The sequence below is a fragment of the Heteronotia binoei genome, chromosome 7, assembly GCF_032191835.1.
Source record: "Heteronotia binoei isolate CCM8104 ecotype False Entrance Well chromosome 7, APGP_CSIRO_Hbin_v1, whole genome shotgun sequence".
NCBI lineage: Eukaryota > Metazoa > Chordata > Lepidosauria > Squamata > Gekkonidae > Heteronotia > Heteronotia binoei.
Window position 1 is genome coordinate 89,147,626 of NC_083229.1, and position 18,406 is coordinate 89,166,031.

At 40.1% G+C, this 18,406-nt stretch overlaps 1 protein-coding gene across 2 annotated transcripts in view; it reads right to left on the bottom strand.

Annotated features, from left to right (window-relative positions):
• Positions 1 to 18,406, bottom strand: part of SPIRE1 (spire type actin nucleation factor 1) — a 119,597-nt gene that overhangs the window by 16,183 nt on the left and 85,008 nt on the right. Inside the window, exons 10-13 of one of the 2 annotated variants that reach the window (XM_060244036.1) lie at positions 15,241 to 15,410; positions 11,034 to 11,121; positions 7,557 to 7,699; positions 4,566 to 4,679 (exon numbers count right to left, since the gene is read on the bottom strand). In XM_060244036.1, the coding sequence (XP_060100019.1) occupies positions 4,566 to 4,679; positions 7,557 to 7,699; positions 11,034 to 11,121; positions 15,241 to 15,410 (515 nt within the window). The remainder of the gene's footprint in view (positions 1 to 4,565; positions 4,680 to 7,556; positions 7,700 to 11,033; positions 11,122 to 15,240; positions 15,411 to 18,406) is intronic. The other variant, XM_060244037.1, reaches the window with a different exon arrangement.

Below are 18,406 nucleotides of genomic sequence, written 5' to 3' on the forward strand. Positions count from 1 at the left end.
TATTTTGTTTTACTTAGCTTTTACATTATTCTGTCTTTCAGTTAGAAAGGGGGAAAAATCAGTTATGACGCAGACCTGGCAAACATAAGCATTTAGGAGTCACCAAATTTTGAAGAACTGCTGCCTTACCTATCTAGAAAGGGAACATAAAGACACTTCATCCTGCTTAAGGTATTTACAAATGCCTTAAAATTGAATTAAACTTTCCAATGGAGTCATTCACTTGTTATCCTGGAAAGCCAAATTTCAGTACAGCTTGCTTTGAGAGTTACTGTGCTCCAAAGCAAATGAAATGCCTTTCCTTACTGAGCTGCAGAGATACCTTCTCGGGGTTAAATGAGATGCAGCAGTTGCAGAGTTTTCTGTTTAGACATGGAAGTGTTCCTAACACTTATAAAGCAAGGTGTCGAGATCTGATTATTGGAGCACAAGAGGGAAAGCAAGACCCTACCCTACCCCTTCACTGCTGGCTGTCCTTCCATAAGCACTTTTCTCCTCAGTTGAACTGGAAGCGAACCTAGAAGGGAGAGAAGTACTTGGGGCAAGAGACTGCCTAAAGGTAAGCAACAGGTAGAACAGGGGAAGTTAATCTCTTCTCATTCATTTTTCTCTAAAAATTTGACAACTGCTCCTCCCCATATCCACCCACCAAGGCTTAAACAACTGGGGCAGGTATTATATCGTTTGACCCTTAGTTATTGTTATTGGACCTCTGACAGGTAAGAGAAAGAAAGAGTAAGAGGAAGGTTATGGCAGAAGATCAAGATGCCCTATGCTGTATTGTTTAATCTTACCCTTCAGTTGTACATATGTCTGCCTGTCATCTGAAGAGCAAGCCTGGCTAGGATTTTTAAACTTTTTTTTCTTAGAGCAGACTCCATTATAATAACAAATAATTTTTTTTTAAATTCTGCCCCCAGTATCAAAAGCAGATTCCTATGCAAACAGGGGAAATGTTTGAGAAACAGTCCCTTGAATTAAGTGGAAATTTTTGTAAGTATTGTTAGGAATGGATTATACTGTAAAGACTGGTGTACATACCACCCTTTTTAGGAACATGTGAAGCTGTCTTATACTGAATCAGACCCACGGCCCATCAAAGTCAGTATTGTATAGTCTACTCAGACTGGCAGTGGCTCTCTAGGGTCTCAAGCTGAGGTTTTCCACGCATACTTGCCTGGACCCTTTTTAGTTGGAGATGCCGGGGATTGAACCTGGGACCTTCTGCTTACCAAGCAGATGCTCTACCACTAAGCCACTGTCCCTCCCCATGAACACATCTAAAGTTCTGGGGTTTTTTTTGGGGGGGGGGGAGTATTTATTTATAAACAGAATGCGTGAATTGGACAAGCATGTTTTTAGAAGTATGTGTATCGTACATGCCAGGCTTTGTAGCATTCATCACAATGCCAGGATTTTCTGCAGCTCCCTGTCAAATGTATGGCAAACCCAGTTTTGGTGCCATTTGCTGTAAAGAATGGCCTTAATACTACTCTCTAAAGGAGATGTCTATTCTAAACGTAATATTTGCTTCAAATCTATCCTTTGTTACCATTACTGGTAGTAGACAATTAAAAGACCAATTAATGTACACTTTACTATATGCTGCTTACTGTGTGTTACTCTGAATATCTAAATTAGGTATATAACTAATGACATGCAAGCAACAAATATGTTAATTATTCTTTCTCCTTTGAAGAATCTCATTTGTGATGTTATTGTATAGTAGGAATAGGAAACATATGTTTTCTTCTTGCAGTCATAAAAGTTTTCTTTTCATAAGTGTGAAAAACATACAGGCAAAAGGAATAAAATGCTCAAATAAGAAAGCTCTCATATTTGGGGTTAAACAAGGACAACCAAACTGCAATGCAACATGAAGCCATTTTTGTGTAAAAGTCGCCCCCCCCATACCCAAATCGTTTGGCAGACAAAATTTGACACACTGAAATGAGATTCCATATGAACTAAAAGTTATTTAAACCAAGTCATGGAACAATCCTACTAAAAATTATTAAAAGTAACAATTAGCACTAATGCTTCATCCATCCATCCACAAGCCATATCATGTTCATGAGGATTATATTTAATGGAGAGTATGACAACACTACTCAAGAGTTTTTCGGATCTGGTAGAATATAGCATGCTCAGCAAATTACTGAATACCAATTGTCTGGATTTGAATCAATGCTATTACTGAAGATAAATGAGTATACTATAAACACTAGCAAAGCTGGGTTGGATCCAAAGTCTTCAGCGAACAGAGAGGCATGTGAAGTCACATGGGGAGGGAGGGATTTTGCCAATACCAGCTGCTTCCCACCGCAGACCACCTTGTTGCACCCCATGCTGTTCTCCCAGGGGTTCACTGACTCCCAAGAAGCTGCATTTTGGAAAATTTGGCAGGCTGTAGTAGGAAGAGGGATTTGTTCTGTTTGTTCCTTGGGATTCATAAAAAATATCTAACAGGGCATTCCAGGACACAGTATACAACCTGAAGACTGAGAAGGAAATGACTTCTATGGTGATGTTAACTCAAGAAGGGCCACAAAGTCTGCAACAGAAGGAGGTTTTTCATCATGTGATTTTTAGCAGGTCCTCACTAGTTTGTACTTCTCAGAATATTGGTCAGGTTTTAAAGAAATTTAACATTAGTTCCATAAGCCTTAACTGCTTGTTCTTTATCAATAGAAACTTCTGTTTTTGAATGCAAACTATTTATTTCCGGTACTGTTGTTAAATGAAAAACAAGTGGAGGCTTATGCTGAACTAGTCTAAATCCCCTTGTATGAGCTCAGCAGCTCTTTGGAGCCTGATAATTTTTCTTCCAATGATATATTAATAGCACTCAAAACCTGATTGTGAATCACTATCATTGTGTAACATTTGTTGCAGAATCTCTTTTGAAATATATTAGAGCACAGACATGCCCTTGCTCTGTTCTCATTGTCAATAGGGCCCCATTTCTTTCAAAATATCTAGGTAACGTCAACATCTATCAGCTGTGAATGACATTTTCAATATGGAGTCACTGACTCATCAAGGATTGTGGTTACCTTAGAAGTAACTCAAGATCCTGTAGAAACACAAGTAGGGGGGAAACCCCATCTTTCTTTTCCCTACTATCAAGGCAAAACCTACTGGGAAATTACTTTTACTGAAAGGGGATGCAGGTGTACCTATCTGAGGCAGCCCCCCTCAGTACTCTGAGATCCCTGGCCACATGCCCAACTAAATGCTGTAGCTTCAGTCACAAATAGGAATTTTGCACTCTCGCTATCATCTTTCCTACCCTGCCACTCATAAATTGCATCAGACCTTTTCCTCTTTCTTAGGAGGCCTTGAACAGGTGGAAGGGGAATCATGCCCAGCCCTTTCACGTGGGGGTTTAAATATGCTATTGGAAGCCTCACAGATCTACTCCCTTCTAGTTCTGAAAAATGTCTTCCTGGACTATCCTCCACTGATCCTGGCAACCAGCCGAGCCTACTTCCTGGTGTGCTGCCTTAGACTGTCATGTCTAGTTGCCAGAACAATGGCTCTGTATGTTTGATCAGGCTGCAAGGTCAACTCTTTTGTTTCCTTGTTCTGGGGCTTTATCCCGTCCAGCCACCCCCCCAATTCATTTCTCCAGATTGCTCCCTATTTTCCTGGTAAGATCAGTGCCCAGAATTTCTGATAGGTTATGGATAACACTCCTTCCCCTAAATGTCCCCTTGGACTGATGCATATAGAAGTTATTGATAATCTCACTTTCTCTGTGCAGTCAATGTGCTATGTCAGCAGACCAAGGTCCTTGCTAATGAGATAGTACTAATGACTGCTACCAACCAGAGCCAGTTCTACTAGCTGTGGAATTTTGTCAGTCTTCCAATACTGCTCTGGTGGTGCAGCAGCTTACTGCATAGATCTGAAAATATCTCAGACAGAATCAGTATGCTCATGAAAACTAATACTGAAATTACATTAATTCAACAATATATTGTAAATATTATCCAGGGTAAAGTGAAAGGTCTCATGAAATGAAACCTACATTATATATGAATTTGGGGTGGGGTCTAACATTTTTTATCTCCAGTCATTCAATACCATTGGGTGGGGTGGGATCATGAACTCATTTCTGGAGAAAGATGTTCAGCAATTCAGATATACTTATATGAATAACCCTCATAATCACAGATGCTTCTTAAACATCTTTGTTTTATTAACTCTGTTTAAACATTTATTTTCTGTCTGTACCAAAAACACATGGAATGACTTATAAATAACATAACTCCTTCCCTATAATGTTGCATTTTTAGTTTGCTGTCCTTTCACAAATGATTTCTGTTCCCGGCATACTGATTAGATAATCTACACATGCACATAGGATGTTGAAATCAATTAGAATCTAGTGACAACCTAAGCTGTTAATTCTGCCATGGTTTAGGAAGCTCCTCCCACTCTTGATCGAAAAGAAAGATGCAAATAACCAGGGCTTCTAAAGCCAGCAGAACAAGGCAAACCTTTGGGGGTTTCCACTTGTTGTTAAAAGCCTTCTCACACAGAAAATATATAGTCCTCACCACCCCAAACAGGGCTACTTCAAAAAGATGGGAGCTAAGATGAGAGGCAGTGTGTATGGTTGCAAATTGTGTTTTGAACATCATCCATGGAAAGAAACTTGTTATCCTGGGAACCTGAACAACAGATAGGAAGTAGAAAAGGAAATGCTGAACATTGATAATAATGTGTTTATTAGGGCCTTTGGATCACATAGCCCAAGTTTCAATATTACTAGTTCCACCAGCATACTAGGAAGCCAGTTCAAACTGAGGTTTTCCTGCTAATTCTGCAAAAAACCTAAACTCAAAGCAATAACCTGAAACTTTTCACTGAACATGAGAAGCATTTAACAATGATGTCTCTTTCATTTTTGCCATCAGTGGAGCAGAAGATAAGCAATGAAATTCCATCAATCATGAGAAAATGGGTGATTAACAAGGGTGTTACATTTAAACATAAATACCATGAGCTTATCTGTGCCAATTTTTTTTATAATGTCTCTAGTCATGAAACTGAAGCGTTAAAACTAAATATTTAAAACAGATGAAGCAATCCTTAAGGGTGTACTATTCAATTCAGTGACAGAAGTAACTGGTTAAATACATTTACAGAAATTTACAGAATTTTCTTTTAATGTTGATTAAGAATTGTCATGTATTTCCCCTAGGGGGCGCTAAAGAACAACTGACTTATAAGGCAGATAAAAATATTCCCATATACATACATACATGTGTATGTACACAGATATAAAATATTGCTTTTCTCTCACATCACCTTTGGGTACAGTATGATTCAGTTATGTACAAAAATAGATGAAAAAATGTATGACTAAATGCATTATTGCTTTACATGTTGCGTTCTGAAACACATACTGATCACAGTCATGCATCCTTCTCTCATACACACATATGAATCTCCAGTTGCAGAAACAGGCATGAATTGAGTCTGTCACTCTATATGCAACAGCACAATGACAAACTTGGCAGTAATGTTCTTTGGCACATACACTTTAATAATTTGGGCATATTACTTTGTTTACAATCCATTAGCTGTAATAGTTTTATTTACATTTCTGCTGTATTTTAATTCAACTGATATTTTTAGATTAATTAAATTACTTACACAAAGCCTCCTCCCTGTCACAAAGGCCAAACAACATAATTCAGATGCTGTCATTTACCTTTTAAGCAGTATAAAATGTAAACATATTAGAAAATTTATGAATTCAGACATGTAAAGTTCCTGCAAATGCTTTGTCTGTTTACCCAGTTACAAAAATGAGGTATTACACGCATAGTTCTTGCTCACTCTTACCTTAACCTCATAAAATAGTAAAGTAGCCTCTTCCCAACAGGGACTGAGTGTTAAAAAGCAAACTCCCACCAGTTTGCAACTCATAGTAACATAAGGCAGTAAGAAATCCAGGGGTCTTGAGTGGACTTAAATAAGACAGCAGGAAATAAAAAGAAACAATTATAATGAGCCCTGAATAAAAACTAGAAAGAAAAAGAGAAGCTCCAAAAAAAAAAGAACAGCCTTGAGTGTCTTCCAATATCACACTGGAAAATGGAACTCGGATGCAGCTACTGATTGGGTTTTTAAACAATTCTTAACAAAAATAGTATAAGAGATTCAATAAATTCTTAATCAAGCAGTAAAAGTATGTATGGTGGATAAAAAGTAGAAAATGTCTTCAGATAATTCTATACAAGGACGGGGCTTTTTTTTTTAAGCATAAAGGTTTTTCAGGTTTAAACAAGATCAGAATAATGGTATGATATGTTCACGTGAAATGCCAGACGCTCACATACTTTACAAGCACAGATCATGAGACTGGTGCCTGTGACAGGCCTCACTGAAAACAAACATTTTTGTATTATGTAAAACTGCTTCAATTTTCCTGTATGTTGATTGCTTCTTTCATTCATATTTAGAATGTTTTCCCTCCCTCTCAGGCGTAAAATAACTGCTCTCTTAAACTAAGTTAGGTGGATCCTCTTGTGCTGTACTCTTCATGCTGTATTGACAAGTGAGCTTAAGGTTACTATACCCCACTTATATATGATCGCATGCTGCTCTCAGATCAGTATGACAAAAATGTATTTGAGTTCTTCTGGGGGAACAGAATTGCCCTCCATATTAGTGAAGTGTATTAATTAATACCAGCTAACCTCAGCTCCTTGAAGAGCTGGCATAACCTCTTGACTCAAAGAAAAATAAAGTCTCACTTTAGAGCCAATCAATACTACTCAGAGAACTCAAAGAGTTGGCACATACCTGCTGCTTTTCTCTCAAAATCAGAATTTCTCTTTCGCCCTATCACTTTTCTAAAGGGTACTTAAAGGGCCTTTTGGCAAGGGACAAGAGACCAGAAAGTGAATTTGGATCTCTCAAATGAAATTGAAAGGCATTTAAGTACTCTGCCAGCTCCAAGGCAGGCACTTTGTTCCCGTATGACACTTACACAGTCGGAAAACTGCTTTCAATTAGAGCCAACTTACTGAATGTACTTTCTTTTCAAGTAGAAACACAATTTTTTTTGCCTCAATAGATTCAATATTACAATATAATCACATGCTGCTCTAGGCTCCTTAATCCAACTAACTTTTAACAAGAGGGTGGGGAACAAAATCCCAGACTTCAATAATAGATTAAAGAGCTGGAAAAATAGTAAAAAAACTCTACTCATTTTCATTTGGTACACTAATAAAGGTCTGTTGTTTGGAAATCATATTAGTTTTACTAGGATCTATCAGAGTTTGTCAGGGCTTTATCACAATGTTGAAAACCCAGATAAGAAAGTTCAAAGATGTCTAATTTGGGAGCTTCCTTTCAGTTCTTTCAAGACAAGGCCCAAGTGCTGATCCAAACTCCCACAAAGTTCAAGATGGTACTGGATTTGGGGTTTAGTCACAGCAGTTATATGTGTCATTTTGCTCTCTTCATGGTTGTGGATCTGCTATATCTGTACTCTTCAGCCAACTCTGAACATAATCTACCATACTACTTACAAGTGATCTGGAGCTCTGTTTTGTGGGTGGCAGGAATTGTCGGACGTTCGTTGGTGTTTCTTTTTCAATGGAGTGTCGCCTCTGAGGTGGCTGCCTCCTCTCTGGCTGCGGCGTGGATGATATTGGCAAGAATTTTGGAGGCACTACAAGTTTAATCAGCATTAATTAATTCAACAGCAGCAGTTTAAATGTCAAATGAACATTAATGACAGAATACTGGTAATCCAGCACTGTTTTCAGATGAGACTGTGGTGATGCTTTTACAAACTAAATGCACGAAATATTGTAATTTTTGGCATGCAAATAACATAACGTGAAAGAGCTTTATTGTGGTGCTTAAATATCCTGTTAAATAAAGTTACTTCCTGACACTGGCTTGGTTCCACTGGAGTGTTTCCACGAGGGGAAGGATTTTGGCCCATGGTTTTTTGTTTTTTGCCTCCCCACCTTCTGCTGCAGATAAAATGCCCCCTGAAATTAAGTTCCTGGGGGCAGGAACTGCAGTGGGAGGGTGAGGCAAGAAAGTCATGCTCTGCAGTTGAAATCCCTTCCTGCCCCACAGAAAAAAGATAGATCCAAGCCATTGTCAGTCAAGGTACCTTTTCATTAAACAACTAGGTCATCTCTCTTTTTATAAAGAATCTCAGAAAAATTCAGAAAAAAAAAGTTTCCAAGCCAAAATATAGTAAGATTGCCCTGTACTTCATTTAAACTGGAAAAAATTACTAAAATGTTAGCTAAAGCTTCTTGTTTTATATTACTTCTCAGCAATACCCCCCTAACTGTGGAGTCTTGTGAGCAGAAGTTCTACTTCGTGAGCTGCCAACATTAAAGTTGTGAGCTGCTGCATAGATTAGTTTGCTTTTGGGCCATCTTTCCTGACCTAAGACAAAAATGCGTGAGCCAGAGGCTACGAAATTGTGAGCTAGCTCACACTAACTCAGCTTAGAGGGAACACTGCTTCTCAGTCCTACAGATTATTATTGCTATGAATAACTTGCTAAGGCAGCTACAGCAGAGCCCTCCATCTAAAGGGGGGTGGGTGGAGAAATGATAGCTATTGCTCCCTATCAATACTGTTTCCATATGAATAAGTGAATTCTAAAAAAGAAATATGCTGTTGCACTGAGATACCCTTCACCCTCCATTTGGTACTCTCTTGTGCTGCAGGAAGCTCAGTGTCAGGCACAGCCTCTGTACAGTACAGATGGGCCATACAGTGCAAAGACAGCTCTTGCCAATGCATTGACTCAAAATGCATTGTTGTAGGTTCTTCTCACAGTGCAAATACAAATCACAACCTTAAAGCTTGTCACTGCAACACCTCTGCTGCCCCACGCTAGAAACTCTGGGAATAAATCATCAATTGAAAGGAATGAGAAATTTTCCTCTGAAGTCACAGGTTAGAATCATGAAAGGGGGCATACAGGCCATCTAGTCCAACCTCCTGCTCAATGCAGGATCAGCCTAGAGCAGGTGGCCAACAGTAGCTCTCCAGATGTTTTTTGCCTACAATTCCCATCAGCCCTAGCCCCCAGCCATGCTAACTGGGACTGATGGGAGTTGTAGGCAAAAAACATTTGGAGAGCTACCGTTGGCCACCCCTGCTATATGCCATCTGTGGAAAGGCCTGCTGGGATCTTTCCCCTCCCTCAGCAGCTCCCTGTGAGTATCAGAAGGGCACCAGAGGCACCAGCAGAACCATGTCTGTCAAGAAGTGTAATTCTGTCTCTCTTCCTCACTGCAGCCTCCCATGTTGCAGTGGGGGTTTTGTCCAGACAGATCCCCCACCCCTGTTCTAGAGCATCCCTGACCAGTGTTAGCCCAGCTGCAGCTTAAAGGTTGCCAGTGAGAGGGAGCTCACCACCTTCCTCGGTAGCTGATTCACTGTTGAACAACTCTTGCTGTAAAAAAGTTTTTTCCTAATATCTAGCCAATACCTTCCCACCCTTAATTTAACCTTAATTTATTACAGTTCCCTGCCCTTCTCTAAGTGACAGCCCTTTAAATACTTATAGAGAGCAATAATGTCCCCCCTCAACCTCCTTTTCTCCAGACTGAACATTCCCAAGTCCCTCAGCCTTTCCTCATAAGGCTTGGTCTAAGGGCCACTGATCATCCTCATCACTCTCCTCCTCTCCATTCTGTCCACATCCTTCTTGATGTGAGACCTTCAGAACTGCACACAAGACTCCAGGTGTTACCTGACCAATGCCGTGTACAGCAAAACTATGATATCTTGGGATCTGGAAGTTATAGCTCTGTTGATACACCCCCAGATGGCATTTGCTATTTTTGTCACTGCATCACACTGGCTGTTACTGAGATGTAGAACTTGGCACTTATCCTTGTTGAATTGTTAAATTGCATCTTGTTCACTTTCACCCTCTTTTCCAACATCAGATCTCATTTTAACACTAGAATTTTATCTTCCAGTGTTTTTGCTGCTTCTCCCCATTTGCAAATGTAATGAGTAGCCCCTCCACACACTCACCCAGATCATTAATAAAAATATTTAAAAGTACAGGGCCCAAAATTGAGCCCTATGGCACACTACTGGACACCTCCTCCATTCAGATGTAATGACATTGACCACTACTCTTTGAGTGAGGTTCTCCAACCAGTTCCCTATCCATCCAACTAACTGTCCAGTTGACAGTCCTCTAGTTTACCTATCAGAACATCATGGGGAACCCTGTTAAAGCTTTACTGAAATCTAGATAAACAACATCAACAGCACTCCCTTGATCCAGTAAGTTCATCACTTGATCAAAGAAGGAAATGAGGTTGATCTGGCAGGACCAGTTAGGGACAAATACTGTTAGGTTCTCAGCAACAGGTAATACATACAAGAGAAAAAGAGTGGAAATTGAAACAAATGCAACACAACTTCCCACACAAACTAAATATCTGTGATTGCACATTGCACAAGTTCAGGTAGTTCCTCCTACTGGGCACAAGAGGAGGTGGACTCCAGTATCTGACATGGCAGTAATCTGAACACTGTACTTCACAGACAGACAGAAGGTGTGGTGTAGTATAGAAGTCTGAGATATTATTTCTCTCAGTCAAGTTGCTTTTACCTTGACTGCCACATTGCTGTACCTAGACTAAACTGAGGCTTTGGGAATCTAAGAAAGCCTCTGTATCCCAGACATGTGTCCTTCTACTTAAAGATATCAATGATTTCTGAATGGCAGACTCTAACTTTTGTCTTGTTCAAGTTCTTAATTGATTCTTGCTCTCACATTATCACTCTAAGACTGCTATTATCTACTCCTTTATCCTGCCCAAGACCAGACAGAACTTCATTTTAATTGTCTATGAAAACTCATCCCACAATACAACTGCTGTAAGGATCTAAAGTATTCTGTTGTTTTACATAATCTGGATGTTCCCTTGACTGAGCTATCTGTTTCACAGGGGTTATAGCATTTAACAATTAGCACAATTTTTATTTGAATGCTGAATTCTTACCCTTTTTCCCAGTGGTTTCTGGAAATGTATCTTCCATTTGAGACGGAGATATGCTACTGCTACTAGCTGATTTACGCATAGTCTCTTCCTAGAAGAACAAAATGAGGCTTTAGAAGTTTTGACAATCCTACTTTCCTCCACTTACAACAATAATACAGTTAAATCTGAGCCCAGTAACAGCGTCTACATAAAAAACATTTTTGGAGTAGGAGCTTTTGAGAGTCCCTTTGTCAGACCCAAGAAGGAATGGAGATCTCTGAGTCTATATTCCAGTCAGAAGGTAGAAGGGATGTTATAAAGAAGGAACTCAGGATGCAAAGGTACAATGCATATTGTAATCAGCTTGATTAGAGCAGAGGGGAAATGCCTGGGAGCAGAAAATAGCATCTGTAGTGAGATAAGAATTCTATGTCTATATTCAGTGTTGTGGGGGGCATCCCATTGTTCTGAACTAGTACTCAATTTGAGCAATCTCATATTGTAATCTCCCCTTGAAACTTCTTTGTTTGAGGACTACCACTCTTAAATTCAGCAACACAATTACCTGGATTAAAATGTTCTCCTGCTTTTTGACAGTTGTGGTTCTTATGTTGGATTTATGCCCATTTAGTCTCTTGTGTAGAGACGGACTTGTTTGTCTGATATAGAGAGTGGAAGGGCATTACTTGCATTTTATGACATATATCAGAGGCAGCCAAACTGTGGCTTGGGAGCCACATGTGGCTCTTTCACACATATTGTGTGTTCTCAAAGCCCCCACCACCCCACTGGCCAGCTTGGAGAAGGCATTTGTCATTTCTCCAAGCCAAGCCAGCTGGGAGCTTTGAGAAGGCATTTAATTTCTTTCCACCCCTCCCTCCCCCGTCTTGCAGCTCTCAAACATCTGATGTTTATTCTGCGTGACTCTTATGTTAAGCAAGTTTGGCCACCCCTAGCATGTATAATGTTGGAAGATGAACAAGTAAATGTCCCTGCAATTATATGGCAGGTGTTATTTGGTCCAGTGATTCTGTTGTCAGAGTGGATATAGAGACACAGTCGGCATGTCGGTTTGTTGCAGGTCATTGTCCAGAGTCTGTTTCCATGTTAGGAAAGGCATTGCTGTGGGTGAGAAGTTAGGCTGTCTGGGCAAGAAAAGCTTTGCCTCCCAATGCTTGTGAGAGAGGAGCATCATTTTCCAGCATAGTTGTAGGTCATTAAATGATGTAATAAACCTCTTTGAACTAAGAGCTGTATGTGACCACTTGTCATGGGTCAGCCTGAGCCAGCCAGTCCTGATGTGACTTACAGCACTGTCAATGACACAGAAACAGCAGAGGCATGCCCTAGTGCACAGTTGGGTGCTGACAACATGCCCTCAGACCCCAGGAACATTAGAAGGCAGGGCCTCAATAATCCAGGATCCATTCCAAATGAGACTTACAGGCAGTGTAGCTGCCCTGATCCCCAGAGTTGCTTGAGCACTTGTGTCAGAGGCCACAGTTGGAACTCCTCAAAAGAAGGCCAGCAGCACCTGGATCTGACAACTCAGAAGGGTCACCTGTGACCAAAGAGCCAGGCTGACAGCTCATTCGAGTCCAATGAGACTCAGCTACAAGCCTAGCATAAGGGAAGCAGGGGATGAGTCAGACATGGAAGCAACATGTCATGCTACCACTGTGACCACTGCATGGGACCATGTCCTCTCCGGAGACTCTTGAACTCCCTGATTCTGGACTCTTACCTTTGGACCTGCTCACCGACCATGATTCTTGGACCTCAAAGTTTACACCCCTGAAATCACTAGTCTCTAAGGTGCTACTGGACTCAAATACTACAGACCAGCAAAGCTACTACCCCCTGAAACTAACAATAATATAACATCACTCTCTCCAACACTGAAGTTGATGTTTGAGTATTCCATGGTGCCACACTGAAAAAGAGCCACCCACAGACAGGGTAAGGGTTTCTGCTTATTGAGGAACTCCCTAGAAGGATGTTATAGGCTTGGATTGTAACTTACTTTTCATTTGTAAATTGACAAGACAACCAAGCAGATTGCTAAAAACTTTAAGAAATAGAAAGCCAAAGCATTATCAGAAGCTGGAAACCAGCCAGAGAGGCAGCTGAGCCACTGGATGACAAAGGAGAGAAAGGATTGCTTAAGAAAGGACAATGGCAGAGAAACTGAATGAATTCTGTGTTTGTTTTCACTGCAGAAAATGCAGGCCAGGTACCCACACTGGAGCCACTATTATCAGAAGGGGTGGCAGAATCAAACAAAGGTGATGAAAGATGAATTTCTACATAAATAAAGAATAAATGAAGTACTAGGACTAATGGACACATTAAAAACAAAGTCTCTTGGTCTGCATCTATCCAAGGGTTCTTAAATAACTCAAACATTAAATTCTTAATCTGGTTCTTATGTAACTTGTAACTAAAATCAGCTTCCCTACCAAGTGCCTGGAAAGTATCAAATGTAAAAGCAATTTTTTAAAAAAGCGATCTGGGAAATAACAGGTCAGTCAGCCGAATGTCTGCTCTGGGTAACTAAATAGAAACTAGAATTATTAAGCTCATAGAACTATAAGGCCTTCTGCAAGGGGAAGTCCCGCCTCTCTCAAAACTTGCATCAGAGGGTTAATAAGCATGTAAATCAGGGAGATCTAGCCGACATTATATATTCAGACTTGCATTTTTTTTTTTTTACAAAGTCCACATCCAAGACTCCTGAATAAGCTTAACTGTAAAGAAATAAGAGGAAATGCCATCTTGTGTATTAAAAATTGGTTAAAAAGCAAGAAGCAGAGCACAGGAGTAAATGGACAGTTCTTGCAATGAAAAACAGCAAAGTTCCAAAAGAATTGGTATGGGGGTCACAGCATTTAACTTGACCTGGAATTGGGGGTTGGCAAGTTTGCAAGATGATATCAAATTATTCCAAAGAGTGAAAAGCAAGGTGGATTATGAAGAGTTCCAAGAGGATTGCTCCATACACTGCAAATGTTCAATAAAGGCAAGTGCAGAATAATGCATACTGGAGTTTGGTCTTAACCTTAAATATATGCTAACAGAACTTGATAGGGGGGATATAGATGACTGGGGAAGGCAATGGCAAACTACCCTATAAAAAATCTGCTGTGAAAACATCGTGATGCGACGCCCCTCCAGAGTCAGAAACGACTGGTGCTTGTACAGGGGACTACCTTTACCTTTTTTAACAGAGTCTGAATTAGCAGTAACTCAGATGGAATAATTTATGGATTCTAGTTGCTTCTTCTCTCAAAACATCAGCACAGTGTGTAGCAGTAGCAGCAGTAGTCAAACTTCATGCCAGGGATTATTGAAAAAGGGAATGAAAATAAAATGGCCGATGCTATAAAGCCTTTGAATACTTTGGAATACCTGTACTGGTTGCCATGTACCAGGTACCAGTGGAAAGTGCCATCAAGTCGCATCTGACTAAAAATGTTCCCTCTAAGCTGCAGAGTCCTGTGAGCAAAAATTCTACTTTGTGAGCTACTGATATTAAAGTTGAGAGTTACTGCATAAATTACTGTGCTCTGGGGTCATCCTTCCTGAGCCAAAACAAAAATCTGTGAGCTGGAGGCTAAAAATCTGTGAGCTAGCTCACACTAACTCAGCTTAGAGGAAACACTGGCAACACCATTGGGTTTTCAAGGCAAGAGATGTTCAGAGGTTGTCTGCTATTGCCTGCCTTTGCATAGAAACCTTGGCCTTCCTTCATGGTCTCCCATCCAGGATGACCCTGATTAGCTTCTGAGATCTAATGAGATTTGGCTAATCTGGGCCATCCTGGTCAAGGCACATACAAAAAAAGAGAATATATATTACAGAGCTGAAAAAAGTGCAGAAGATGGAAACCAAGATGGTTAAAGGGTTAGGGCAGCCAAGTGTCTATTCAAGCTGGAGGGAGGGATATTATTTATTCAATTGAAGAATCCTAATTCAGCATTTGCACACTTAATTATGCCTTTGAAGTTTTTTTTTGTAGAACAAAAACCTTTAGAGTTGCAACAGTATGTCCTAGAATATTAAAATTTTGCCCCACTGGAGCATCTTTCCAATGCTAAGACTAAACTATCCAGGGTTTTTCATTTAGAGAAAAGAAGACTTGGTGGTGGTGAGGAACATGATAGAAGTATATAAAATTATACATAGGGCAGAGAAACGATATATAGGCTGACATTGCTTGATATCTCACCTCTGAATCTGAGCTATCCAGTTCAGCCAATGTGGGAGCTTTCAGTAGCCTCTTCCGTTGCACTGTCAACTGAGCAGTGCCAATGCCATTCACATTGGCTTCAGGTTCCAAGCTGCCATTCAGAACACAGCTTTCTGGCACTTTTCTGGACGTCTCTGGTGTGGATGCATCTAAAAAAAACAACGATCAGAAATGTTTGTAATGGAATGTCAGATGAGGACGTGGATGCTCCACTTATATCTTACTCTCAAAGAACAATGAATAAGGAAGGTCCCCTACTGTGACACATAGCTTTAAAAAAAGAAATTACAGACACTGACATATAATACACATGTGACATGACAGAAATGGTGAGGGGGGAGTGTAACTTTCACAAATGCATCTTTAAAAAAACAAAAATTCCAATCCACATTATTTGTTTGCATTTCTAGTGGACAACAAGACTTCAGTTTATTTTGATATAAAATCAGCTTAAAACCTTGCCATATACAATATTTGGATCAGCAAATAAATTTAAAGGTATCACCCTTGTTTAAAGACTTAATGCTGCCTACATAAGCTGCATGCCCTCATACAAAATTCTGCAAAGTTGTGACTTGTTTATGAAGAAAGATTGGAGAGAAGTAGGGAGATGTAGAAATGCTCTGATCTTCCTAAGTTTACTAACACTGGCATGAAACATTGTGAGCAAATGTCACTATAGTAGGGACAGTGCAATAATAGATGTTCTACAGTCTCAACCTTTCCCATTTGGCAGGGACACACCCATTGTGTATGAGGAATACAGAGGTATCTGCCTTACAGAAAGGCTGAGGGCAGGGTGTTGAAAATTCTTCAATATTTAGGGACTTCTAGTGCTGTTGAATAATCTGTCAGTGATGAAGGGTTTTTTGGAAAAATATGTTACTGTAGGATGCTGCTGCAGGTGGGCCCTGCTGAAGACTGGATGGTCAGGTCCTAAATCCATTGCTTAAGTGTTTCTTTGGCTTTCTGAAAGCCTGGATGTAACAGGGCTGAAGGAGAAAAACTGTACTCTTGCAATTTTCCTTTCACAGTTCTCAGCCAATCTGAATGATGGTTATTGCTAAGAATGAGGGTTAAGTCCCTGGGAGTTACAGTTTAATTTAAACCAGTAAGTGGTTGTTTGAGCCCACATGTGTGCCTCGTGTGAAACCATTCCTTCCTCCAGTCTGAAGAGAGTATCTGGTAGATACTGAGGGGTTCCAAATATTGATCACAAAAACTTGGATTGCACTGCTTCCAAGGGGTGAAGACCTTTAAAAAGACAAAGCTGGGAGTCATACATTAGTTGGCAATCACCTTCCCCTGGAAGACATTGATTGCTGCAGGGATATAAGAAGCCTCTTTTCTAAAGAATCTCAGAATGGCTGAGGTTGTTCTGTGGGCATTCTCAGCCATATGCAATGCTTGGGGCTCTCCACAACTGGAAGATTAGACCTAAATATTTAAAGGATTTAACCAGTTCAATATCATGTCCCTCAATCTGCCATCTATCTCTCACATGCCTTTTGGTAAAGGTGAGGATTTCAGTTTTTTTGGTAATTTATTACAAGTTGTTCTTCTTGGTAATATACAGTAAAGGTCCAAAGTGCTCTCCTAAGGCCTAATTGTGAGCAAAATAGAATTGCTGTATTATGTATGTATAATAAGGTGGTGATTGTTCTGTTTGCTAGTTTAGGAGGATAAAAACTTGGATTTGATAAAACCTGCAACGTGGAGTTAATAAAGTTGAAATTTAGGGGTGCCAGGATACATCCCTGTTTTACTCCTTTCACTAGCAGGACGCTGCCTGGGGGCTGCATCTTACTCTAAGGAAATTACTTTCATGTAGCAAGAAAATAAGTACATATAATATTTTAGCAATTGTAGAGTTCTCAAACTTAGCTCATAGCCTTTGTCTGGGGATGCTTTTAAAATCAGCAAAAGCGGAGTACAGCTCCCTTTATGGCCTTAGAGCTATATTTCGCTGTTAAATGATGCAGTATTAACCACTGATCTATGGTTGAGTGACCAGCTCTAAAGCCTGCCCACTCCTCTATTAATATATTTTCTTGGTCCATCCAGTCCCATAATTTCCAATATAAGTGTCCGGAATAAAGCTTGCTGAGCACATTTAGAAGACTAATTGGGTGGTAATTTGATGGGTATGTCCTTTCTCCCTTCTTTAAATATTAGGACAATGATAGCCAAGCCCCAGTCCTTAGGGATCTGGGCTGAATGGTCAATGTGTGTGAAAAGCAAAGCCAACACTGGGGCCCAACAGTCAATATCGGTTTCAATCCATTCCAGGGAGATCATATTACTTCTAGGAGCTTTCCCTGGCTTTAGCAGCGTTATTACCGTAGTTTTTTAACCTCAGTGATCGTTACTGGGGGCCACAAGGGGAAATCTCCTAAAAGGCAGTCTAAAGGTACATTGGAATGGATTTCTACTGAATAGAGATTTCTGCTTGGAAATGAGATTCTCAGCTCTTTGCTTATATGGCGCAATTCACTCTTGGTGCCTCTGAGTAGAGTTCATTAATTAAATGCCAGAAGAGTTTCAGGTTATTGGAACTGGAGGCTTGGATCAAGTGTCTCATAATGCCGCTTCTTTTTTTTCTTTTGGAAATTTTTCATATAGTTTATTTTGTATTCTCAAAGCAGGAGATATTGAACTAATGTTATTCAGTCTATGCTGCTGAAATTGGACAATTAAATTATTTTTTGCTGGCAGACATTCTGATGATTTGATTTGAATTTTGTGGAAGGCAGGACAGTATGAGAAGGAGATCTTTTGGATAGTAGTCCTGCCCACCCTCTAATTAAGTATAGATAAGGTTGTATTGGCAACTCAACAGAGCCAGATGGGATCAAATCATTGTGGAGTTGAAGTGCTGGTCCAAGCTGAGATATTCTCGACACTGCTGATCTATTTTCCCTGTCCATACAATTCTAGCTTAATATGTAATCTGTGTCAGCATCTGATTTATCTGACATGCGTGTTAATTGGGTTCTGAATGTTTGTATCCACAGTTCTGGAGTACTCCAACATCCATGTGCATTACATAGTTCAGCAGGGTATGTGATGTCACAATGAAATCAATGTGCTGGCTCCTTGTTCAGACTAGTATGTATACTAGTATGTCCCCCAAGGTTGCACTATT